Here is a 26567-nt window from a genome sequence, read left to right on the forward strand (position 1 = left end):
TCTTGCTGTGGTTGTTAATAATTCCGTTTTCTGTTGTTTCATTTTATTTTGTTGCTTTTATACTCCGTATGAGTAACAGCGTGGAAGTAAAGGACCTGTGTCATTTAAAAATAAATCTTTGAAGTGAACCGTTTACAAGATGTAGAGAACCTTTAAGTCCTTGTTTTGCTCTTTTGTACTCTCAGAAGTAGTTATTCCAAATTTTTGCATACAAAGATCCAGTTGCCTTTCCCTGTCTACTTCCTACCTGTGTGTATGTCCACAGTGAAGTCTCAGGGGTCCTTTAAAAGGAGGCCTTTGTGAGCCACTGATTAAACAGCCCAGGAAACTACAGTGTGTTTTCTCATTCAGGAGAGTTACTCTTCTGTTCATTTCCTCTCCATGTCAGCAGTTAGGCATCTGGCTGAAAGGAGCTTTCACTTTATGAAAGAATGCTCATAAATCAGCAAGATTTTTTTTTCCTTTCTCCATATTATGTGCCATCTCATTGAATACAAACAGGGAGGTTAATTGAAAGAGAGATGGAGGAGAAATTAAACAGTTAGAAGCAAACAAAAGTTCCCAATAGAAAGCAAAGAACATTCTTCATTAGCCATCTTACTGTCTTCATAAAGTTTTCATGCTTTCATAAAACCATAGGCATTCTGAGAGTAAAACAGGTTATGAGTTTAGAGTACTCACTGAGCACCTACCTCCCTGAAGGGGTTCCATCCTGATATTTTATTAGCGTGTTTATACGTCCCTCTCCTTATGAGTCATGTATTCAGCGAATTCGGCATGTTCGTCCTCAGGTTTGTTGTCCCAAGTGCTTCTTTCTTCTTGAGTTAGACTTTGACTAGTGATGTATGCAGATAAAAAAATGAAACAAAGGGAAATCCACCTTTAGCTGTACTATGATTAAAATGAATATTTCTCCCTTCCTCCCCAAAACCCACTTAACGATTGTTGGACCCTTTCGTAAATGAAGAGAAGTTACGTGATTGAACCGCATCACATGAGCACCAGCGATGATTACTGGCAGGTTTAGTACTAATAGCACTGGTGTAGGTGCTCAACCAGCACAACGCCATCCTTCGTAAGCGAACGTTCCGTAATTGGCCAAATGATTGTCATACTCATGCTCCTGTCTTTGTTTTTCATAAGATCGGAAAGACGTAAGAACATTTAGAGGATCCAGAAGCTAGTTTAAAAATGTGAAATATAAGTAAGTGGTTTCTAAATAATAGTTGACATAATTAGAATGTTATTGTGGCATTTCTGTATGGAAAAGCTTAAACAGTTCTGTACTGTGAGAGCTGTGGTGGTTCAAGGTCAGATCTCTGAACTGGGAGATACTTGGCCTAATTCAGTAAGCTCACCATTTGTAATGTACTTAACTGGAACCGGAATCTGTAAACACGCAAAGGCAACTCAGTTGGTTTGGCTCTCTCTTTTCTTCTCGCTTAGGAAGAGAGGGGCCAGTTATCTGATTGGCCTGTGTTTGGAATTAATGGGGCACAGAAGCTACATAAATATCACGCCAGCCTCTACGGAGCTCATGTTTGGAGGCAGAATCCGTAAAAGTGCAACGCTAACTGAATATCCTGGGCAATGATAAATCCTAAGTACCAAATTTGGAGTATTATTAACCTGTACCTTCTCCAGGAAATATTCTTTTTAGCAATTGCTGGAGAAAAGTTGCCCCTACAAGCATCTACTTGTATTGGAGAGCAGGGAAGGCTGTAGATGAGACTGTGACCTCAAGGGTGGGGAAGAGGGAGATTGAAGAACAGCTGCTTGTTATCTACGTGGAGGGTTGTTACAAAGGTGAGGAAGGCTCAGATCTCTGTCTGTGGATGGCGAATCCTCTTCTGGAGGCTGACCAGCATTTCCCATTTCTCCACAGACACAAATGGAGAAAAGGGGCTTCAGTTGTTTAAAAGTTAGTTGGACATAATGAAGAACCTTAGGTTGGAAACATATTTAAATCCTGGAACAAGATCCCAAAGAAAAGAAATTTTCAAATCTCCATTCCAATAAGTATTAGCAATATCATAATTATTTAGGTGTGAAACATTGGGAGTTGGGTTTTTTTGTTTTTTCCTTTTTGTGAGTTAGAGGAATGTTTTTAGGAGAGGAGTGTTTTTAACTTTGCATCCTCTTGAGCCGTGTCCTAATCCAATGACCCCTTGAGGACTCTTGATATTTGAGAATGTATTGATAATTTCTGCTTAATTGAAAAATTACTAGATTTAAGCATGGGGTTCCCTTTTTATTCTCAGTTTCATTTAACTTCCATTTTTATTCTTCCTGTGGCATTTGTGTGCCTCAGTTACATTTCATTTAATTTATGCATTTTTTTATCCATTAAGCAACTATTGATCATCTCACCTGTGATAATTGAATACTACTTCTTCATGAAAGTAAGTGTAACATAATAAGAAAAAGCGTGGGCTTTGGAATTTTAAAAAAGATATATTTCCCAACCAGTTCTATGATTTATTCACTTAGAAGGTCTATCTTAACTGTTCTTAGTCTCAGGTGTTTTTTTTTTCTCCAGTGTAAAGTGGCTATAATCATACCTATCGTATGAGATTTTGAAGCAGAGTATCTCATGTCTAAGAGCTTTTGGAATTTGAATCTTTGCGACGTCGTTTACTTGGTGTATGACCGTGTGCAAGTCATTTAACCTCCCTGAGTGTGTTTTCTCATAGGTAAATATTATGTACCTCAGAGCTGTTAGGATCAAGTGAAATGCCAGAATGTAAATCACTTATTAAAGTGCCTAGCAGTGTTCACTAGAGTTTTTATTTTGTTGTTGAGTAGACATGAGTCAAACTGTAACCCAGACAACGTTTTGGGTGCTGAAATTTAAAAAAAAAAAAAAAAAAGGTAAAACAAAATGGCTAATCAACGAATTTGCTTTAAGGAATTAATGTAATTTCCATTTCATTGTTATAAAGTGTGACCTAGTCTCACACTGACTATGGCTTAACAAGAGGTTAATATGTTTGGGATGGCGGTTTTAAAATCATGGTGATGAAAGACAGGTGGAGTCTATTGTGATATTTTTCTTCTAGTTATGTCTCAAACAGAGTCGTTTATTGAGCTACATTGATTTTCCTGTACTTTCAGGCAATTCAAATGGAAATTTGGCCTAGGGGAAATCCTTATTCCTTTAAGCTACAAAAGACTGTCTGTTTGTTTTTATTCTAATTCTTTAGCACATTGGGAAACAAGATCATTAATAATCACGAAGACATGCTTTGTTTGTTCAGACAGAAGTTCAACGTATAGTACTCAGCACACCTCTAATAAAAACCACCACGGTTGCTCTGGGCTTAGGGGTGCTGGAGATGAGAAATTGAAAATGAAATACACACAGCTGGGGAAGTCATCAGTTAAACAGTATGGGCGTAAAAAAGAGAGCAGAACTGCGCCAGTGTGGATGTGGCTTAGCCTTGGTGTTCTAATTCTTATCTCAGGATAATGGTGAAAGAATAGTATTTTAGCGGTTAAATTAAACAGTAGGTGACATTTTTGAAAAAAAAGACCTCTCTGATAATATACTTCAGAGATTACAAGATCGATACTCGTTGTGACTTCTGTAATGCTCTCAAATTGGGAATCATATTCATAATAATATAGAATATGGAAATTCTAAAGCTATCTTCTTCCATTTTAAGCTTTATGATTCCCCCCTTAACAAGTGCTTATAGGGTACCACATTACACCCACAAATGATAGCTATAGGAGGCATTTGGCTTCACACCCGTCAGCGTCGTGTATTAACAGTAGTTAAGAAAGGGGTCTCTAGTGCCACCTGTCTGGGTTGCTGATGGCGCCGTTGACATATTTACTGTGAAACTGGTGAAGCTTAAGCATCAGGGCCCCTCACTTGCACAGGCCCCTTCTAGGATCTTACAAGGGGACCATGGATTTATATGGTCATATGTTGCAAATCATTTAGGACCTTGGTCTCTTTCCACTCCCAACTTCTCTCCCTCACACTTTTCCTTGTGTAGGGTGGCATTGGAGTGGCTGTAGGCACTTTGAGTATTCAGCTAAGGAGAATTTCCCCTGGGGATGCGTTTAGTTTCCATTTAATTGGATCTATTTGTGAGGTGTGAAATCATTGCCATCTGTGATTGTTTAGTGCTAGCCATCCGGGGATATTCCTGCCACCCACTGACTCACCTAGTGAACATCAAAGTACAGGGTCAGAGATGATAGGAAGATATGAATTTGTCCTATGGAGCCCCGCACCAGAGGAAAATAGGTAGTGGAGCGGAAATAAGGTTTGAAACGTATGGAAACTGAAGCCCGTCTCTGGAAAATTCTTCCTGCCGTCAGATATGTTGTAAAATGACCAATCCAAATGGGAGTTTTCTCTCGTCAGCAATATATTTGATGATGGAACTTACACAGTTATAAACGTGCCCTAATTTTCTCTTTTGATGATTATTTCTTTTTTGAGGAATTTATCAGAATTCTTGTATCTTTAAGGCATGAACCTATAGCAGTACTGCAAAATTGAGTTCATTAGTGTGTGAAGTCACGTGCATTATGCATCCCGGTGTACCACAGAATCATATGAACATACCAGGAAAAGATTCAGGGCTTATATGACATGAAATACTGATATTGACGAAGATGTTATCAAACTCGTAATATTCTAGGATGCCATCACAACAAAGTGGCTAATGAATGTCACCAATTCACAGAGTATTTAAGCCTAGTTTATTACACCATAAAGTCTTCCCAAATTTGGCAGTAATGCCCAAAATTTGCATAACATTACTAATAACAAATTTTGAAGCCAAATGAAACTTTCTAAATTATCAATAATGAAAACCATATTAAACAATCACATTGAGAAAAGACTGAATTATCTGTCTATTCTCTCTATAAAAAATATTATAAAACCATTGTCTAATAAGGAGGCAAAGTAAATGTAGCCCAAAAATTATAGAAATAAAGTGTTTATTAGGGAAATGTCAGGCACTTAATAAAAAATGCGATTTTTTTCTGATGTTGTGGTTATCAGCTTAAAAACTATAATTTATTGTGATTTCTTGTCTCATTCTAAATAATGACTCAATTTGTACCTAATTTCATATTTATAATTTGGGATTCTTTTTCTTAAAGAGAGCCCCCCAATTTGTATAATTTCAGACCCCACAGAAGCTGGATCTGCCTGTGTTCCAAACTCTATTACTTGACAGCTGTGTGATTTGGGGAAAATCACTTAAACTCTCAGTGCCTCAGTTTGCCCATCTCCAAAGTGGGAATGAGAATAGTACCTACCTCCTAGAGTTGATGAGAGGGTTGATGACCTAAAACATGTAGAAGGGCACTTGGAACACTAGCTGGCACAAAGCAAACACCGTAGGGATGTTACTCATTGTTCCTGTTGCTAGAGTATTTGGACTGAAATTAATAAAAAAGTTTACTGTTGCTGGTTCTTCCCTACTGAGTCTTATCCTAATGCAGCGGAATTAGGCAGCAGGAAGACAGGTGTGCATGCTGGTTCCAAGAACAGCTTCTCCCTTCCACTTCCCGACACACTAAGTCCACACTAGTGTGGACAGAGATGCCTCGTGATCTGTCATACCGGGTGGAAGGTGGGTCATCAAAACGCAGTAGGCATAGAGTTGAGCGGGAGGAAATTCCCCTTAGCTGACTTGGTTGGCCGTGAAAATCCAGACAGGCTAAAAATCCTCCCATGAAGTGTGCAAAAAAGGAGAACTTCTTAAGATCCTTCCTGCTCTGCAGTCCCAGTGACTGTAAGTAATTTCATGTGACCAAGAGGCTAGCGATTCCTAAGGGAACTGTGGAAGACCCCCTTCAGAGCTCATTGAGAATCACCTATGTCCTGAAAACCAGGCTGATTTTTAGATGTCGATTTCTTCCTTTGAGATTACATTTGCATCCATTTGGGGGCCTCTCAATATTATTTTTTTCCTTTGAGTCTGATTTATTCAGTTAACAGTTTTATATACAGTGCTTTGTCCTCTGTAATCCTCTCAGAATTGGTTTTTTTTTTTTTAACGAGGTCGCTTAATCTCCTCTCTTCTGAAAATGCGCAACTAGTTTCTCTGGCCTTTCTGAGTAATGGAGACCTTATTTTGTTAGGTTGTCAGCCCTCTCTCTACAGGGTTTCAGGGTTTTTTAAACTATCACAGATAGTGTTTATTTCACTAGTCAATGTCACCATGTTCCATTTCGTTTCATTTTTATGAAGAAGTGTTTGGATAATGAGAGGTGTGTTGGGACTTCCCTGGTGGCACAGTGGTTAAGAATCCACCTGCCACTGCAGGGCACTCGGGTTCAAGCACTGGTCCGCGAAGATCCCGCATGCCGCGGAGCAACTAAGCCCGTGCGCCACAGCTACTGAGCCTGCGCCCAGGCTGCGCTTGTGTTAGTTTGTTTTTCTTTACATGTACCAATTTCAGCATCAAAGGACATGAAACCGGTGGGTTCCATTAGCTGCAGCCCAGCATTGCCAACAATGGCAGATCTGCACTTAAAGCTAAAGTAGTCATTTCATTCAGTGTTCAGTAACCTTTGAGAGAGGAATCAACCAACAAAAAACAAATCCACTGGCCTAAATTTGAAACTTTAGTAAGTTTGACTGTTTCCATCATATATTAAGCCATAATACAGTATGTCCAAGTTTTTTTGTTTTTTATAAATTTATTTATTTTTGGCTGCGTTGGGTCTTCGTTGCTGCGCGCGGGCTTTCTCTAGTTGCAGCGAGCGGGAGCTACTCTTTGTTGTGGTGCGCGGCTTCTCATTGCGGTGGCTTCTCTTGTTGTGGAGCACAGGCTCGAGGCGTGCAGGCTTCGGTAGTTGTGGCTCGTGGGCTCAGTAGGTGTGGCTTGCGGGCTCTAGAGCGCAGGCTCAGTAGTTGCGGCGCACGGGCTTAGTTGTTCCTCGGCATGTGGGATCTTCCCGGACCAGGGATCGAACCCGTGTCCCCTGCATTGGCAGGCAGATTCTTATCCACTGCGCCACTAGGGAAATCCCTGTCCAAGTTTTTGAATCACTCTGAATCTCTACTAACTTTGACAGTCCATATCCTCTAAAGCTGCAGAGTGGTTATTAGTTCTGACTCGTCTTTCTGGGAAGTGCCTTGCAACCTTAACTTTGCAGCGTCCCTTCCTCCCTTAATTTGTGCCTGCACAAGTCCCATCATGTCCCAAGAGCCTCATTAGAATTACATTCTCAAATCAAACAAATCCTGGGGAAAGTTTGAATTAGAATCTTCACATAACTTTTGCACCTTATTTGCTGTGTGACCGTCAGTAAAATCCATAGTCCCCAGAGCTGTCCTGATAAATGTTCTTTCATTGTGTTGATGATTTATTTCCCTAGGCGTCAGTTTCTTTACGCCTAAGAATGGGAGTAAATGTACCTAAACGCCTTTAGCTATTGACGTCAGGTATTTGAGTGCCACTGTTGTCTGTCTGGTTCTTCATGCTGTGATTTATCCTTACTAAAAAGAGAGGCAGCAGCCTGAAGTTGAGACTGTGTTCTCACATGGCAGGAGTGCTACTGAGAGGTAAATTTCAGTGACAGTTGCATTGTTTTGGGAAATGTTACATGTGTTCTATACTTTAGAAAAGGGACATTTTTTAAGGACTCCCAGAAGTCAGTTCTGCATGTAGGTAATTGTTTTGTGGGTATGTCTGGATTTAACCTAGATCTTTCCATTTAGGTGATTCACACATAGCCTATGAGGATGAGAGTTTTGAGTTCTTTAGAAGAAATATGCTTGACATACTTTAGGGTCATGTGATAAAGGATTCTATCCTGTGGTGGTTGTTTGTGCACAAATTTTCCCTCCAGTCTGCTTCCTGTGGTGTAACTTGGGTCCCAAGAGCTACTATAAATTAACCTTATTCCTACTCAGCTGACGGTGAGGCCTACTGGCTTTAGAGGCAATGTGTTCAGAAAAAAAAAAAAAAATGGAACGTTAAATCTACTGTCATTTTTCTCTAATGGGAGCAGTATAAGAAAATATTGATTATTTGTATTGTTTTATGATCATTTAGGTGTCATTGAAATATACCTGATTTCTTTAGTCTTAATAAATCTGATTCCTTCCTTTCTTACTATCTTGTGTTTATTTCCCACCATGAATTTAGTGGTTTTCTAGCTAGTTTTTTTAAGTCTCTCAAAATAAGTTACTATGTAAGTGCTCTGTGTCTTAGGGAAACAATTTATAAATTATAATTATTATCCAAAAGAAATTTTTGAATCTGTTCCTTTGAATTAAAATGTTATATGCCATAGTTTAAAAAGTTTATGAAGAGATAGGATATCAGAATAAAAGCCAGTTATGTGTCAAATTTATATCGTATTGTTTTATTAAAAGCCTGCCATTGTGTTCCTTTACTAATATACTAGAGTATCTTTTTCAATTTGGAACACCTCATTGATTTGCATCTTTTAAAAATCATCTAAGACCTTAATTTCCACCAAATCTAGTATAGAGGAGGTTTGAAAGCTCAATTGACTGGATATATTGTATAATTTAACCAGAAATAAAGGTGAAAGATGCTCCTTTTAAATCTTGCCAAGTTCATCAGAAGCCTTTTATTGAGAAGTTTAGGTCCAAGGTGTTTGGGAGTGAAACCAGGTGCAAAATAACATGTTAGCAGCTATTTCACAGCATTAGGAAGAGAAGGATCGTGACTAGGGCCAGATTATAAATATGTCACATTCTTCCCCAGACGCAAGCCAGGTAACCATAGACTGCCAGCCAGCTAGTGAAGTGTTCATGTAGATTTTAAGTAATGTTCACTATCTGCAGAGATCCTTATTACCCTAATGGAGTAAATAAAAAATCAGAACTTTGCATTTAGTTTCATGTAAGCGCGGGAGAATTAAGCCTACAATTTTAAGGAATGTGATTATTCCTTCCCGCAATGGTACCTTAGTATTCTTCAGTGGCAGAATTTCTCTCTGTCATTTCTTGAATGTGACACGTTGAAAAGAGCCTCTTTTCATCTTAAACCATTCCTTTTCCACCTACCTGTTTTTAAAATACAAGTTACCATGTTAGTCCGTACAAAAGCCATGGCCTTTCTCCCTTTTCATATTTAACATATTATTTTCACAGATTACCGTGTGACTAGAGCCGATTTTTTTCTGTTACTCTTCTCCATGATGGGTTCATTGACCCTCTCTTCTTTGAGTGCCTCTTTAGTGAAGCTGGAAAACAGCTGCCTCTAATATGGCTATTATTTCTGGAGTTTAACAGACATGTGCCTTGGATAAATTAAGGAGCAGTCAAAGGAGGTCCATAAATATGAATACTTTGCCAACTGCCTTTCCATTAAACCCTGTTGGTTGAATGAAATTAGTAAATAATTATGTTGGTGGGGAATCTGTTAGATCCAAATGGAATATAATGTCTTCCTTTAACAACAGAGCTTAATTTTTTCCTATACACCAAATTCGTTTTTAGGGTAATCTCCATTGCAAATGGACCGATTTGCATTAAAACTATGCCTCCTTGTTCTGATTTGTCAACACCTCTTTTTAAAAAAAGTCTTTAACATTAAGCATGGGTGGGTAAGACCATCTGTTTCTGGAGCTTGCCCGCAGCTCCATCACTTAACACATGCGACAGGTTACAGCTGTTTAATTGTTATGGTGCTGAATGATTATCATTCTATCCAAAATTAACATTTGTATATGTATGCACAGAAAGCGTGCGGTTAAACATAAGTGATCTAATTGTGAGTTAATGGTGTTAGGTACTCATCGGTTAGACCCGACGTGAACAGTGAAGTGTAAACTAATGCTTTTCACAGACTCTTCATGGACAGTGAAGTGTAAACTAATGCTTTTCACAGACTCTTCATGGACAGTGAAGTGTAAAATAATGCTTTTCACAGACTCTTCATGGACAGTGAAGTGTAAACTAACGCTTTTCACAGACTCTTCATGGACAGTGAAGTGTAAACTAACGCTTTTCACAGACTCTTCATGGACAGTGAAGTGTAAACTAACGCTTTTCACAGACTCTTCATGGACAGTGAAGTGTAAACTAACGCTTTTCACAGACTCTTCATGGACAGTGAAGTGTAAACTAACGCTTTTCACAGGCTCTTCATGGACAGTGAAGTGTACACTAACGCTTTTCACAGACTCTTCATGGACAGTGAAGTGTAAACTAACGCTTTTCACAGACTCTTCATGGACAGTGAAGTGTAAACTAACGCTTTTCACAGACTCTTCATGGACAGTGAAGTGTAAACTAACGCTTTTCACAGACTCTTCATGGACAGTGAAGTGTAAACTAACGCTTTTCACAGACTCTTCATGGACAGTGAAGTGTACACTAACGCTTTTCACAGACTCTTCATGGACAGTGAAGTGTACACTAACGCTTTTCACAGACGCTTCATGGACAGTGAAGTGTAAACTAACGCTTTTCACAGACTCTTCATGGACAGTGAAGTGTACACTAACGCTTTTCACAGACTCTTCATGGACAGTGAAGTGTAAACTAACGCTTTTCACAGGCTCTTCATGGACAGTGAAGTGTACACTAACGCTTTTCACAGACGCTTCATGGACAGTGAAGTGTAAACTAACGCTTTTCACAGACGCTTCATGGACAGTGAAGTGTAAACTAACGCTTTTCACAGACGCTTCATGGACAGTGAAGTGTAAACTAACGCTTTTCACAGACGCTTCATGGACAGTGAAGTGTAAACTAACGCTTTTCACAGACTCTTCATGGACAGTGAAGTGTAAACTAACGCTTTTCACAGACGCTTCATGGACAGTGAAGTGTAAACTAACGCTTTTCACAGACTCTTCATGGACAGTGAAGTGTAAACTAACGCTTTTCACAGACGCTTCATGGACAGTGAAGTGTAAACTAACGCTTTTCACAGACTCTTCATGGACAGTGAAGTGTACACTAACGCTTTTCACAGACTCTTCATGGACAGTGAAGTGTAAACTAACGCTTTTCACAGACGCTTCATGGACAGTGAAGTGTAAACTAACGCTTTTCACAGACGCTTCATGGACAGTGAAGTGTAAACTAACGCTTTTCACAGACTCTTCATGGACGGTGAAGTGTAAACTAACGCTTTTCACAGACTCTTCATGGACAGTGAAGTGTACACTAACGCTTTTCACAGACGCTTCATGGACAGTGAAGTGTAAAATAATGCTTTTCACAGACTCTTCATGGACAGTGAAGTGTACACTAATGCTTTTCACAGACTCTTCATGGACAGTGAAGTGTACACTAACGCTTTTCACAGACTCTTCATGGACAGTGAAGTGTACACTAACGCTTTTCACAGACTCTTCATGGACAGTGAAGTGTACACTAACGCTTTTCACAGACTCTTCATGGACAGTGAAGTGTACACTAACGCTTTTCACAGACTCTTCATGGACAGTGAAGTGTAAACTAACGCTTTTCACAGACTCTTCATGGACAGTGAAGTGTACACTAATGCTTTTCACAGACGCTTCATGGACAGTGAAGTGTAAACTAACGCTTTTCACAGACTCTTCAACTCTTGGTTTTTCAGATGAGTCCCCAGTAGTGATGATTATGCGTGTGAGAAACCCACTCCCAACACACTGGTGTATGCAGAGGGAAAAGATCACCATAGAACCGTCATAAAAAGCAAAGAGAAAACCATCTATGTGGTTACTGCACACACCCTAACTCTCTCCTGCCCCCAAAAGCATTATTCTCTGATCTGTGACCAGTGTAGGTACAAGCCCCGTAGTAAAAGCCTAGATGGGCGATTACGGTTGCACGTACCAGCAAGGCACCCACAAGCTACTGGGAACATTTTTCTCAGCCAGATGAGGGTGGGTTTCCTCCTGTATGTAGGAATGGTGACACACAAACTCACATCATTCTGCTGCAAAAGCTAGCAATATATATTCTGTTAAGTCTGCTCAATACATTCCATAATGAAAAACAGAATGAAAAATTTTCAGCAAAATTGCACTATAAGGATCGTGATATGCATGTAAAGTAAGATATTTAAATGTCTTAGTTCCCAAGTAGTTACGGTAAAAGTGACTTGTATTTGCAAATTTATGAGCAGGTTATACGAAGATTTACATAGCCCTTTAAAAAATATTAATTTACGTTGCTCGACTCAAATCACTAATGAGGGAACACAAAATATATAAGGACAAGTTGTGATGTGCTCTTTATTCTAAAAAGCTGTATCACATTTTGATTAGGAACTGTGCATCTATACCAGCACAGGGTTTACGTGAGACAAAGAATAAGAAAACTTCTTGACACAAAAGTGGAGTTGTCTCCACTTTGGGATCTAGCCCGTTCATATGAAGAATGGTCCCATCAAAGGGAGTGTATCTTAAGGCGGTGGAGCATGAGGGGGCCTATCCTGGCATCACTGGAGCAGAGTGGACCTCATGGCTTATGAAAACAGATCATTGGCAGCCCGGAGATGCTTTGCTTAAAGTCAGATTTCTTTCTTTCTTCATAGTCTCTTAAAAGATACCAGTTACTTCATGATTTTGTCCTTTTTAAACTGTCTTTATTAAAAAGGTTAATTAATAGTACCTGTTATTTAAGTGTGTACTATGTGCTAAGGCACAATACAAAGTTCTCTGCATATATTATCTTACTTAATTTTCACAACAACCTTATCAAGTGGAAGCTATTAAAATCTCCATTGACAGAACTCAGGCTCAGAGAGGTTCTATAACTTTTCTGTGGATGCACAGCTAGTAAGTAACAGAACCAGAACCCAAATCCACATGAACCATTCCCAACCCCCTCCTCTTAAGCACTAGACTATGCTGCCTCCTAAATTACTGTTTAATTGTTTTAGCATGTATGTATATAGTAGAATAGGTGAAAATTAAATTTTGTTCTGTGATAAAGATAATATCTACATACCTGTCACATAAGATTGAATTGTCATAGAAACAGATGCAGTAATAACCATGTCAGCGATATATCAATAATAAAATGTCACTTTTTTATTCAGGAAAGTTTGAATTATAGCTGATAACAGGACCCATAGCTTGCCAAAATAAGAATAACAATTGCAGCAACAAAAAAACAGTTCAGAGAAAATCAATTTGTACTGTAGAGGATTTAAGAAAGTTGTAAACTACTTACTGAAAACTCCACACTTCCTTTTAAAAGTTAAATTTATTTCCAGTCTTTTAGTAGACTGAATACCATGTATAGACTTTGACCACTGAAAAGCACTCATACAAAGTGAGTAGATGACTTGTGTAACCAGCATCGGCTCATGAAAAAAGGCTCAGAAAAGTTTAATACCCAGGATACAAGTGGTAAACATCTATGCACACTCTCTCACACCTGCAAATAAAGAAAAAATACTCTCTGTAAATCACCTTTGAAAAGAGCCATCTACCTACAATTTTCTCCAAATAAATTACAGTTTATCTTCAGTAAGTTAAACAGATTGTTCAACTTTATTATTTTTCCTGGTAAAGTTTTTAAAAATTGACAACGGAAAGACCTAGTATATTTTACATACTTATTTACACCTTATTCTATAAGTTTTCTTAAATATTAAATGTTATGAATAGACAAAAGTAATGATGGTAGAGAAGAAATTACACTCTTTGATATTGACCAAATAGATCGTTTTCATGGTTTTCTGCCACAAGACTTGTTCGTACTACGCAGACACCACTTTGGTAATTGCAATAACCAAGTTCACTGTACCAGAATGTTTAAGATCCAAATATTTGTTTAGTGTAAAATATATTTGTGTTCTGATTTTCATTTATTAATGTGAAGAACTGTCTCTGATAGCTTAGTTCCCAAATCAGGGTACTAAAATATACCTGATTTTTTTTTTTAATTTAGGCAATCATAAGATAATGTGGTTTTGCTTATGTCATTCACTGAACTCAAACAAGTAAAAATCTGAAAGCGACCTGTGTCACTCCATGTTTTCGTGTATGGTCCAGTAAATGAAATTACACCACGTGCAAAGACTACCGCAAAAATCATGTATCACACGCCAAACAGTAGTCGCCGCTTTCGTAGGCTGTGTGCGCGCCAGCGTCAGTGAGCCTGCTGTCTGCGTTCTGCCTGCTGCACGGTTACTTCTGTTATGTAGATGTCATCTACAGCAAGGCATGAAATTCTAAACTGAACGAAAATACCAAATATTATTCTCCCAGTTGTCTGTACAAAGTTCCGCAGCTTATCCTGGCACTTTTTCAGCAGTGCTGACTTGAAAAAGTGTGGTTTATCTCAAAGCACCTTTTCCATAGAATCCAGGTTTTTTTTCTGGGCAGACTTAAATGAGGAAAAATATTATTTCACTCTTTTGGAATGTCTTGGCATAAATAGTGTTCCAAACTGAAGTATGGTATTTTGCTTGGGTAGGTGCATGCAAGAAGCAATGTATTGTACAGATAATTTTTTCACCAAATTTCCAATCTAGTAAAAGAATAAAATGTGCAAACTTTCAAAAACAATTTATTTGAAGCAGGTTTTCAAAAATGTGCTGCCAGTTTTAGGGGAGCAAAAGCTCTTTCAAACACATGTGCACACACGTGTGTGCTCACACACACACACACGCATACACACACATACGTGCACACATACACCGTTTTTCTTTACTGGCACAACCTAGTTGTTAAAACTCACTTGCTAGTTGTTATATTTCAAATTAATTGACCCCCCTAAATAGGATAAAATATTTGCAATGTTTTATCTAATCTTAGAATGAGAATTCTGTGGTGAGAGAGGACATATTTTTAAGCGGCCTGAGTAAATTGTTTTACAGGGTTTAAAGTTATGTTGGTGTCATAATCCTTTATGACAGGGTAATCAGTAATAAAACAGTACAGTGCATATCAGTTAAGGAACATCAAATCAATGGGTATGCGGCTAGCACACTGATTTAAACAGTTGCTGATTGGAATAAATGGATTTAATATGTACTTATTTGCAGACTATATAGCTTTTCTGTCATCCTACAGAAATTGGTACATGAATAATCTAAGAAAGATACCTACTTATAACTTTAACGAGATACTAACGTGAATCATTTTTTAAGTCTGTATTATAAAGTATTACGAGACACACAATGCTAAATAAAAACTTGTCCTTGACCCTGAGGACTTTGCAGTGTTCACCATGGGGAAGGACATGTCTGTATTTTATTATGGACTCATCTGTTTGAATTATCCTCTTTCGGAGATGGGCCCCTAAGATCTTCGTGCAGTAATTAAACTGAGAGATATTTCTAGCATTCTAGATCTGTGTTCTTTGCCTGTGTCTAGGATATCCCCAGGAGTGAATTCAATAGCCCAGTGAAAATACTGTCCTATTTAATGTTCTCCAACCAAGCACATTGTTGACAGCAGAAACAGTGTGAATAGATCACAACTACACACGTCAGCAACTGTGTACACACAGTCAGACTGTTGGTATATTTTCCCTTGTGAGCTGCCTAATGTAGATATAACCAACTTGGTTTGCCTTTGTTTCTTCTCTGTGTTTTGAAGAATCGGTTTGACAGTGAAAGGAAAGCGAAGTTGGAACTAACCTTATTCCGTGAAGACCTCCAAATACCCCAGTTCCTCCCCCAGACAGGCACATATACTCCTCTGACCTCTTTTTTAAAGGAGCAGCCTTCTTTGGAACTATCACTCAGCAAATATTTCTTATACAACAGACATCAACTGAAATGATTCTGGTCTTTGATTTTTCAAACTCACTTGTTTTAATTTTTCCTGGTTTTATCCCTCAGTTTTAATATCCTGCCGATCGGTTTTCCAAACTTGGGATTTTTAGAACAAGTCACAGCAGTTCTCATTGTAAAGGTTTCTTAACTACATAAAGTACCCTCCTTTATGAGGCTGTGTCCACAGATTAATACTTCAAGTTGTTTGGATTTTAATCTCACTTCCCAGTTTCTCCCTTTAATTGTCAGTGTTGAAATAAGGATTTCCGCATTTTTTTGTCTTATTTCTCATTCAAGTAAATTCATTGACCAATCCAAAAACAGGTATGTTTCTCGTCTATCTTACCCAGGTACACAGTTCGGCTTCTGCTGAGTTGTATACAGAGCTTGTTTATTGAGTGTATGGACTTTGGTCTCAGACCACCTGGTTGGAATTTTGGCCACTTGCATTTTGATCTTGAGGAAGTTATTTAATTTCCTGTGCCTCAAGTTTCTTCATTTGTGAAGTAGGGAAGATAATAAAAGTACCTATTACCCCATAGAGTGGTGAAAATTAAATGAGCCAGTTCATATAAAATGCTTAGCATAGTTTTCAGCACATAGTAACAGCCAGTAAATGCTAGTGATTGTTAATACCGCTGTATATAATTAGGATAGATCGATTGGGCAAGGGGAGAGGAACAGATGGGTGAAGGAGAGGGGAAGGATATTGTAAATGAGGTATTGCTCACATATGCTTCTTTCCCAAAAGGTAGCCTCTCTATTATTCACAGAATTTCTTTGAAAGCTGCAAACACGTGTAGGACATAGTGTTACCGAACTCAGGCCCAGCTGCTCGCTGCTCGAAAGCCAGTTCCTGAGACAAGTGTTGGTAGGAAAGGAAAGCTTGCTTTATTTCGGAGGCCGGCAGCCAGGGGAGAGGGTGGACTCCTGTCCGAGAACCAACGCCCGATGGCTGCTCAGGGGGCAGGGGCTTTTAAAGGCGAGTTTCAGGGGTGCACAGGTGGAGGGCGGGCGCAGGGCAGCGTAGGCAGTTCTGACCGTCGTCTTGAAATCAGGAATGTGATGGTCTGATCAGCGTCACCTTGGTTGTTTTAAGTACGGTTAATCTTTAGTTCCGGGGTTTGTTCCCATTGCTTTGAGGCCAGTTGTCAGAATTGTGTGAAGTGGAGTAGCTTATGTCACGGCTTCAATGTGGTCACCATGTAGCCGTCCTCCTCCGCCTCGTGGAGGGTGTCAGTATCTACAGGAGCTCACAGGACACGGCTCAGAATATGACCTGTAGCCCTTGAGGAGGAGCTGAAGGTCCCTGACTTTGCTGAATGACCAAACTCTGATTGGTCTCCTCTGACTGTTTTCCTCTGTTTCTGCATTTTCTCGCTTCTCTGATTAAACTTACTTTGTGGCTAAAGTGTTTCCACAGACAGAAGGCGGGCTGAGGACCTGGGGACAAGGACCTTAGGGCCTGCTCCGCTTCCGTAGGAGCACCGTAATAAGGACATTTCTTCATTTTCTTCAGCAGGTATTAAGAATCCCTCGTGAGCCAGGAGATGGGAATACAGTGGTTAGCGTGGCCACAGAGTTTGCATTTCTAATGCGGAAGATTTACACGTTAAGTCACTTATGTCTATACGTTGTTAAAGCCTTGTGTTTTCCTGGAATCTCTTAACTGAAATGAATTGATCACGGCTAGTTCTGGACTTTTTTCTCCTCTCCTTTTACATTTACCCTGGTGTTTATAGTCCTAGACTTCATCCATGAGACGTATTCAGGGGGAGAAACAGGAGGAATCAGTTAAGTAGAGGAAATGGAGCAGGGCTGCCCATAATTTTGACAGATAAGCAGAGGAGGCAACAGCGTGTCGGCAGAATTTCCAAAGAGATGCTCTGCTGTTCCTCCCCGCTCTCCACATCGGGAATGAAAAATGGTACAAGAAGACTAACTGAGCAAGCTCCTTCTAGGGGCTGTAGAATCCACGTCCTTTACTAAGCCGTACAGACAAGAGTAAATCAATTTGTGTTCATCCCCCCACCCATCTTCCCCAGAAGTAAAGGGGGGAAGTATGGTAAACAGGGGCCTTGAAAAGAGAAAGAATTCTCTTTAAAAAGAAGCACCTAGAGGGGAGTGTGTGAAGAGGATACAGTACTCGTCATTTGCTTTGGTGATATTGGAGGTTTATGAGCTAATCGTAGAATAAAAATTCTTTTGAGGAGCCACACCTTTCTCCCGCATCTCAGATTTCACTGAGCCTTTGCCCACCTGTACCAGCGAGTAGACCAAGGACTTCCAGTGCCTGGGCTCAAAACTGGCGCAGTTGTTTCATTTGTTATGTTCTGGGATGACTGTATCGGAATGTATTTTGAAAGAGAGACGATTAAGGCCAAGATGAGCCCTAGCATTTGAAGACACTCGTCTGCCTTCTGCCATGTAAGGTGGATACACCTGGCACTTTCCCAAGGAAGCCTTGTAGAAGACGTCAAAAAGATGGTGGTACTACCCTATGGCTTTTGGGAACAAGTATCTGCTGAGATTCTTGTTAGGTCAGGAAAGATTGCACAGTACTTCTGAGCTTCTTTCATTCCCTTCTTCTACTAAAGAAAAAATTTTTGTTTGTTTCTAAATGTCTAAGAAGAGGCATTATGACACAGTTGTTAAGAGCAAGCCCCAGAGCCAGACAGCCTAGACAGCCCGTGACCTTGTACAAACTGCCTCTCTCCTCCTTTCTTCATCTGCGTTTAACGTATCAGCTGTATTTACATCATAGGGTTGTGGTGAAGATTAAATGAGAGAATGGTATAAAGCACTTAGAGCTAGAAATTTGGGACTCAAAAATACATCAGCCAGGTGTTTGTAATCTGCAAGTTATGGAACCAGAGCTCCTGAAATGCTAGAATCATAAGCAGCACTTTGTGCGTGTGTGTGCATTTTTTTCCGCTGGGGTGGGGGGCAGAGACTCCATAAGTCTCACCACTTGCCTCAGAGATCTGAGACCCCAAAAGATTAAGAACCACTGTCTTATGGGAAACACGGTAACACTCACCTCCTGTACCCCACAGGGGTCTTCTTAAAAGATAAATAAGCAAGAGGGAGGAGATATGGGGATATATGTATACGTATAGCTGATTCACTTTGTTATACAGCAGAAACTAACACACCATTGTAAAGCAATTATACTCCAATAAAGATGTTAAAAAAAAAAGAAAGATAAATAATTGAAACTCCAGGGAAAGTGTTTTATGAATACAACATTTTACTGGAGAACAGTTTTTTAAAGGGCTCCATTTTATATGTCTAGAGCTCATATTTATAAGAGTTTTCTTCTATAAAACAAATTTAAAACTTCTTAGTAGATCTAATAGGAACAACTTTCCTTTAGTGTCAGAACACAGTTCTTCGTTTTCAAAGTGATTTTTTTGCAACTTAATGTGCATTTCAGCAATTGGTAGGTGTATTAATTTTTTAAATATACTGTATTATTTTTTACAGTTATTGTTGCTAATGGCTTTTTACAACATACCTGCATTTTTCTGATGATTTCCTGTAGTGGCTTATATAATGATGTTTTCATTGTTGCAATTATTATCTTTAATAATTATTTGAACCTCATATATGGACATCTTCTTTTAACTTCTTCATTATTTAGAGCCAGGGTTTTGTGGTATTGTTGGAAATTTTACTCTACTTGGCCAAAATATAGGTGGTGGTTTTCCCCCCCCCTTCTCTCTTAGTCTTAAGCTATCAGCCTCAACTATTCCCTATGATATAAAATGCAAATGATACATCTTTGTATTTTTTTCTTCAGTACAGATATTTTTCTTATGGTTAGTTTTAAAACTTTTTGCAGAATGTGTTTTAAATATTTTTAATATTTAAAGCTTTATGTAAAATTTGACCTGCTGTATATTTTAAATGTGTTTTCTAATTTCAGCTCCACTTTCAGTGTTCTCTTGGCCCAATGACAAACCTACCTTTACCTATAATCCACTGTTTTGCATAATTGATTCTGTTTGCTAAAATAATGGGATTGGCTGGATTCTAATTTATTCCTCCTTTAAAACTAGTAATCCAGATCAGGATTAATTACATTCCTTATTTTGGTTGTGTTAACTGAAGTGGACCTGATGTAAAAGCCAAAGGCTTATACTCCAACTCTGATCAGCGTTGTTAATTTTCATAAACTAAGAATTCCCTCAGAAATACTACCCGAGGTGAACCAGGAACTCCACAGTGTTTAAAGGCACTTTGTTTATCCTCCGTATTAAATGAGCTCTTATGGGACTCTACTGGATTATATAATGTTTCGAAGGAATTATTAAGAAAGTATATGAATGATGTTATACAGTAATACATTTTTATTTTAATGTTTGAAAAGAATTATTTTTATGAAATTGTAATTTCAGACTAGTGCTTGACACTGTTTCTCCTCCCCCTTAGTTTCTCCTGCAGTATATTGTCAGTTAGCCATAAACATGCTTATTTTTAAACGCAATTCAGAAGCCTCTGATGGAATCCTGTGGCAACGTGAGGCATCCTTTTATATGCACGGTACAGATGGGTCTAAACCATTTATGGTTTTGTTTACACACGTGACAGAACTACCAGACTTGAGTAGCTCAACTGAAAGTTATAGTTTAAATCATTCTGTTAAAAGTTCTGCGACCACTTGCATATGTCAGTAATGAAAAATCATCAACATAAGCATCTTTGAAAAGCAATTTTAGACCATTAAAGATGTATGAATTTTGGCAAAGCAAGAAGATTTGAGGCTTATTAAGAATATATTAGGTCTCTCCAGTGAGTGAACGGAGAGGGATATTTATGCCTCTGTTCAAGAGGAAAGGTGTAGGCTAATTGTAACCTCATGAAAGATTAAATGGACAGGTACAGTAAAAGACTTCAGTCTTAATCCTGACTGTTCCAGCAAAGCTTTTGTGAGAAACAGAGCCTATTCCTGTCTGAATCCTGAAAAGAAACAAGATCTTAGTCCGTATTTCTTAATAGACTACATACATGATACATTACTGTGCGTCTGACATGTAGTCAAGGGCTACTGGGTAATCATAGTCTACAGAACTTACACATGCCTTTTTCATAATACTATATTAAATTTGCTCAAGGACTCTCAGTTTCCTTCTTTATTTTTTCTTCTTTATTAACAAAGTTTGATTATTTGTAAATATGCAAGTAACTCAAGAGAGAAGGTGAATGAAGTAGAATTTCTGTGGGTTTATCTTGCAGATTGAAGAAAGCATCTGAACATACATAAATGGCTCCTCTGGGCCTTCTGTGTATTCTTTCTGCCCTTCCACTGTGTGACCCTTGTGAAACTACTTTGTTAAAAACAAACTGAAAAAAAGAGAATTATTTTCTCACCTCCCCCCACAAAAAAACGTTGATTATTTGTAGATCTCATAGTTGTAAATTTCCAAAATTATTTAGTAATAAAGAATTGATTCCATTGTTCTACTTAGCTATGCTTTCATATAATCTCGGGAAGGATCAGGGTGGGTCCATTCCAAATAATCTGCGAAAGAAAGTGTTAGTTTCCCTGCATACTTTTCCTGAAAATGCTGAGCATATCCTGAAATCGTGACTACATTTTCTAAAACGTGAATATATTGCATTTTTAGAAGATAGGAAGTGCATCTCTGTCGTGTGATGTGAGTCTTATGTCAGCTGCAGCTACTCAATTTGCATGTAAATTCTGAAAATTTCCTTGTCCCATGTGACACTTCTGAAATGTCTGTCTGTTCTTTTCTCCTTTTTAATTTCTCAAGCTCACTATTTGGATAAGATAGTTAAAGGTACTGTATACTTGCTTTTTGTTGCCATATCTCTATATAACGGTGTATTAGCTTGCACTAGGTATGAAAATAGACTGTTTTCATGCATATTTTTGTAAATTATATATTAGGTTTACATTATGTGAAATCCTTTGGATTTAAAGTATTGAGACTTGAATGTCTGTGTCTCATTTTTATAAGTTTGGGTTATCACAGATTTCATCCTATGTAAAAACGTTAGTTTTCACTGGAACCAAAAACTGAAGATAACAGTACATTTGCTGTTTTTTGTTTTGGGGTTTTTTTTTGTTTTGTTTTTTGGGTTTTTTTTGGCTTTAAGGTCTTCATTGTTGGCAATTCAGCTCATAGGCTTTAAATTCTAAATCAAGAATCATGAACGCTCACTCTCTTATCACAGAATAAGAAATTGTCAATCTAAAGAAGATTCTGGTTAACATATGTTGAGAGAAATCTCATTTATCCTCATATGGAAACTTCTTTGGCTTTTTCTCAATGTTTCAAAATATATGTGATATCATAATTTATGTTTTGTGATTTTCTAAAAAAACTACAAAATACTGTGCATTCTAGAAAACAGAAATGATAACACCACTCAGCAGAAAACAGCAGATTCTTTATCTTCAGTTATCATAGAAATAAGTGAAAACCATATTTTTCAGAAGAGAAAATTCCCTTTCCCTTCCTCCTCAGAGTACCTATTTTTTTATTCCTTGTTTGTGCTTTTCATTAGAATATGAAAATATTCATGACAATATCCAGGCTTTCATGTAATAACTTCTTGTGTGCCTGCAGTCAGCTGCTGCACCTCTTTGTCAGTGGGGCAGTTAAACCCTTTCTTTTTTTTTCATTAAAAACAAAACAGAAACATCCGTAAGGGAAATTCACCTTTTAGGTATTGAATACTCCATAAATACAGATGGTAATTGTCTGAAAGAAAAGAAGCAGCAAAATTAATCTTCTCCTGACCTGATGGTATCCATAAGTGTAATTTCATCATACCCAGCCACAAGAGACTGTCAAAATAGTCTTCTTTCTGTTAACTCTAATCTTAAGAGACAGAAAGTCTCTTTGAGATCTTTTCATTTCAAGTTCCACAGTGGAGGAGGGGAAGCCAAGATATGAATAATTCTTTTAATACAGACTTAAAATAAACATCCTTAAACGGATTGTTCCCTTAAATTTTGTCACCAAAACAAGAGTAGCATTCTAATTATAAGAAGCTGTAGAACAAACCCCAACTGCTAGAGCAAGTGTTTTTTTTACTTATATATATTTTATACCAAATTATAAGTAATTCTTTCCACAGAGATCTGATTAATAGCCAATTATTCTTGCCATTTTAGAGCGTTTATATCCTCGCTTCTGTCAGTGTCGTGTCACGCTCACAGACAAGCGCTCCAGAATCTACCCGAACGTCATCCTCATAAACAGATCATGTTGGCTGCATGCCAGTTACCATCTGTAGGAAGTGGCAGAATTTGTTTTTTTTTTTTTAATGTCATGTTAGGCTGAAACAATTATAGATTTTGGATATATTAAATTATTTTCATTGTTTCCCAAATTTTCCCTCCTTGCCCATAAAAGCAGACAAGATAGGATATAAAGGTAACAGCATAAAAGCTTTAGGGAGATTGTCACAAACTATCACTCTTCGCGCTCTGTCTTGAAGCACGTGACTACCGCGTTTTTGTTCGGTCTATCGATGTTTTACTGTGGTCCTTATGGTATTTCATTTTGTCCGTCCTAAGTAATCCAATATGCACAGCTATTACATTCGGTTGGAAATCCTGTCGGTCCTGTCCCATCCGTATGCAGCCTGAATCCTAATGTTTGTTAGAATAGATGCTAAGCTGCTTCACTATTTCCTGGGCTTTGCTTATTCTGTGAAAAGGAATGTATTCTCGGCATAAAGTATAGTCATTAATACTGGCCTATACTTTGTGCAGTTATTTAATGCACTGTAATTTCACATGAATATACGGCAACTCTGAGGCCAGATAAAATTAATGTTCTCTTCAACATCATTCATATCCTCATACCCGCTTTCATGCTTTTAAATTTAGAGGGAATTTTTGAAAGCAACAAGGCGCTTTTAAGAAGGCATGTCTAACCAGTGACCAGTATTGTTTACAACAGATTAAAAAGTCTATTCTAGGGCTTCTGAAATGATCTTGTTGTGACGCTTTTTTCACACCTTACAATCACCCTTGTTGCTTTGCTAAAGGAAAAAAATTTAAGTTAATTTTGTCTGGCCTGCAGCAGTTTAGTGGATCATTGCAGATATTTCTGTCCTGCACAGGTAAGTGGTGTCTCAAGGGTCAGGCCAATCAAAGATGCCACTTGGATAAGAATGAGATTCCTTAGATAATGTTGCTGTTTCTATCCATGTGCAATTACAGTATTTGTGCTGTTTCGAAAGGCCTGTTCCCACTAAGTGTCCCTCATTTGTTTATTTGAGGTGCAAAAACTTTCAATACTCAAATCACTTCCGTTGTCCTTCTTTGTCTCTTTTGACAGAGGGGTGCCCCGGTCTGTGCAACAGCAATGGAAGATGCACGCTGGACCAAAACGGCTGGCATTGTGTTTGCCAGCCAGGGTGGAGGGGAGCGGGCTGTGACGTGGCCATGGAGACCCTCTGCGCAGACGGCAAGGACAATGAGGGAGGTAAGAGAGGCTGAGCAGCAAGGCGAGCTTGTGCCAGAACTCAGGCTTGTAAGTTCTCGCGGGTACCTGGTTATCTGTTGCCAAAAAAAAAAATCCGATCCCCATAGATTAAGTTTTTTGAAAAAGGTATGAGTGCTGATAGGGTGATTTTGCTCCCTATTTTCCCTGAGACAAATGCAAGATTGTTATCATTCAGGGAAAAGGCAAGGTAACCAAGCTACCGTGTAATGTACATTGTTCTCCACTCCTCGTCCTAATCTCCAGGTGACAATTCTCCTCGCTGCAGTTTTTAGGACCCTGTAAATTGGGAGCTCTAAAGCAGTATTTTAATAATGAAACATTCCAAAAGATGCAAGACAGTTCCCAAGCTCTTCTGTTGGAAGGCTTGGATGAAAAGGAAAAAAAAAAAACAGGAACAGAAAGCAATCCCCTCGAAGCTGTACTTCCAGTGTCTTTTTATCCTTAACTATTTTCCCCGTTGCGCACATCCTCCGTGCTAGTGTATTTCAGTTTCAGAGAAGAGAGAAGTGAGCGTTAGTGGTTGTCTCCAGTGATGGAGGACTCGCCCCTGGAGCTGTTCAGGGTTGGTGTCCCTTTGGGACTGAGATTTTTGGAAGGATTCCGTTTCTGTCTGGACCCCTGTGGTCACCTGCTCTGCGGCTCAGTGTGTGTCCCCTACCCCCGCCTTCATTCCACCTACCCTTTTGGGAGTGTCCACGTGGGCAATATGTGTTGGTTAAAAGTGCAGGTTTAGAGTCGGATCTTCACTCCAACTCGTCGTGCTTATGTGACCTTAGACAAGGTTCTTATCCCTCTACATTTCAATGGCTTCGTGTGTAAAAGAGTGATAAAGGAGTTTCTGGAAGGATTAAGTGAGAGAATGTAAAGTACTTAGTGTATTGCCAGGGATATATTATATTGTAAGTAGCAGCTATTATTATCCAATTTTCCTTCTTTTGCTTTCAAAAGTGCTCCCCTTGACTGGGTGAAATTCATAAAAGGTTGTCAGAGAAGGTTGAATGGCCTTTTCCTTTCCAAATAAAGTGGACCTAACTTCAGGCAGACCTCGGAGATACTGCGGGTCCGGTCCCAGACCACTGCAGTTAAGCAAGTACCAGAATAAAGCAAGTCACGCGAATTTTGGGGTTTCCCAGTACATATAAAAGTTATGTTTACCCTACACTGTTAAGTTAACCTATACTGTAGTCTGTTAAGTGGGCAATAGCCTTATGTCTAAAAAACAATGTACATACGTTAATATAAAGATATTGCTAAAAAATGTTAACCGTCATCTGAGCCTTAAGCAAGTTGTAGTCATAACATCAAAGGTCACCACCGATCACAGATCACCATCACAGATATAATGAAAGAGTTTGAAATATTGCGAGAATTACCGAAATGTGGTGCAGAGACACAAGGCGAGCAAATGCTGCTGGGAAAGCGGCGCGGTGGGCTTGCTCCCGGCAGAGCTGCCACACACCTTCAATGTATGAAAAACGCAATATCTTTGAAGCACAATAAAGGGAAACACAGTAAAAACAAGGCCTGCCCTGTACTGTTCTCTCGGCAGCAGAGTGCCAGAACCAACTCTCAGCTCTCCCCATTGCCCCCAACACACACACACACGCACACACACACACACGAACCAACTCTCAGCTCTCCCCATTGCCCCCAACACACACACACACACACACACACACGCACACACACACACACACACACACGTGCACGTGCTACAGTCATTCTGAAACCAAACGTTATTTGTGTCTCATCTTCCTAAGAGTTGCAATTCTCCCCTTTCATTCTAGCACATTGTTCACTATTTTCCCTGTTTTCTTTTAACCTGGACTCCTGAGCAACTTGAGCCCCTAGTTCTGAGCTGAAGCCTCCCTTGCTGTCTGCTCCTGATAGGTTTAGGTGGCCCTTAGCCCTCGCAGCCTCTCCTGCCTAACAATATGGAGCTGCCCCGATTCCTCCTCACCGTGCCCATGTGCCTGTCTTAGAAACACGGCATCAGTCCTCTCTGACCCCCAGCCCAGACGGCAACTTTCCTCCTTACTTTCCCCCAAGAAGCCCCTACCCCATTGTTTTCTAATGCCCACGGAGGAAGGAGAGCTTCCCTTCCTCCTTTTTTTTTTTTTTAAATTACTCTTTAATTTTTTATTCTTTTGCCGCACAGCATGAGGGATCTTAGTTCCCCGACCAGGGATCGAACCCATGCCCCCTGCAGTGGAAGCACGGAGTCCTAACCACTGGACCACCAGGGAAGTCCCTTCCCTTCCTCCTTGATCAGATATTTCACACTTGTCTTCTGAAAGAATACTTTGAGGAGGTTACAGACTCGTGCAGAGGGAAGCAAAGGGCAGGGCCAAGTCTGCAGAGACTGCTGCAGAGTAACTGAGGGGCTAAT

General features: G+C 39.2%; 1 protein-coding gene and 1 long non-coding RNA gene across 9 annotated transcripts in view; one reads left to right on the forward strand and one right to left on the reverse strand.

Moving 5' to 3' along the window:
* TENM3 (teneurin transmembrane protein 3) overlaps positions 1-26567 on the forward strand; it is a 2405282-nt gene that overhangs the window by 2303022 nt on the left and 75693 nt on the right. For 5 of the 8 annotated variants that reach the window (XM_082444075.1, XM_082444071.1, XM_082444072.1 and 2 more), the window contains one exon: positions 24011-24157. In XM_082444075.1, coding sequence (XP_082300201.1) covers positions 24011-24157 — 147 coding nt within the window. Of the gene's footprint in view, positions 1-21466; positions 21494-23080; positions 23099-24010; positions 24158-26567 lie in introns of all 8 variants that reach the window. The other 3 variants (XM_082444070.1, XM_082444076.1, XM_082444077.1) reach the window with 1 other exon arrangement.
* Positions 1-26567, reverse strand: part of LOC309651415 — a 375253-nt gene that overhangs the window by 102569 nt on the left and 246117 nt on the right. The window lies entirely within an intron of this gene.

Source organism: Balaenoptera physalus, assembly GCF_965194825.1.
Source record: "Balaenoptera physalus genome assembly, chromosome: 21".
Taxonomy (NCBI): domain Eukaryota; kingdom Metazoa; phylum Chordata; class Mammalia; order Artiodactyla; family Balaenopteridae; genus Balaenoptera; species Balaenoptera physalus.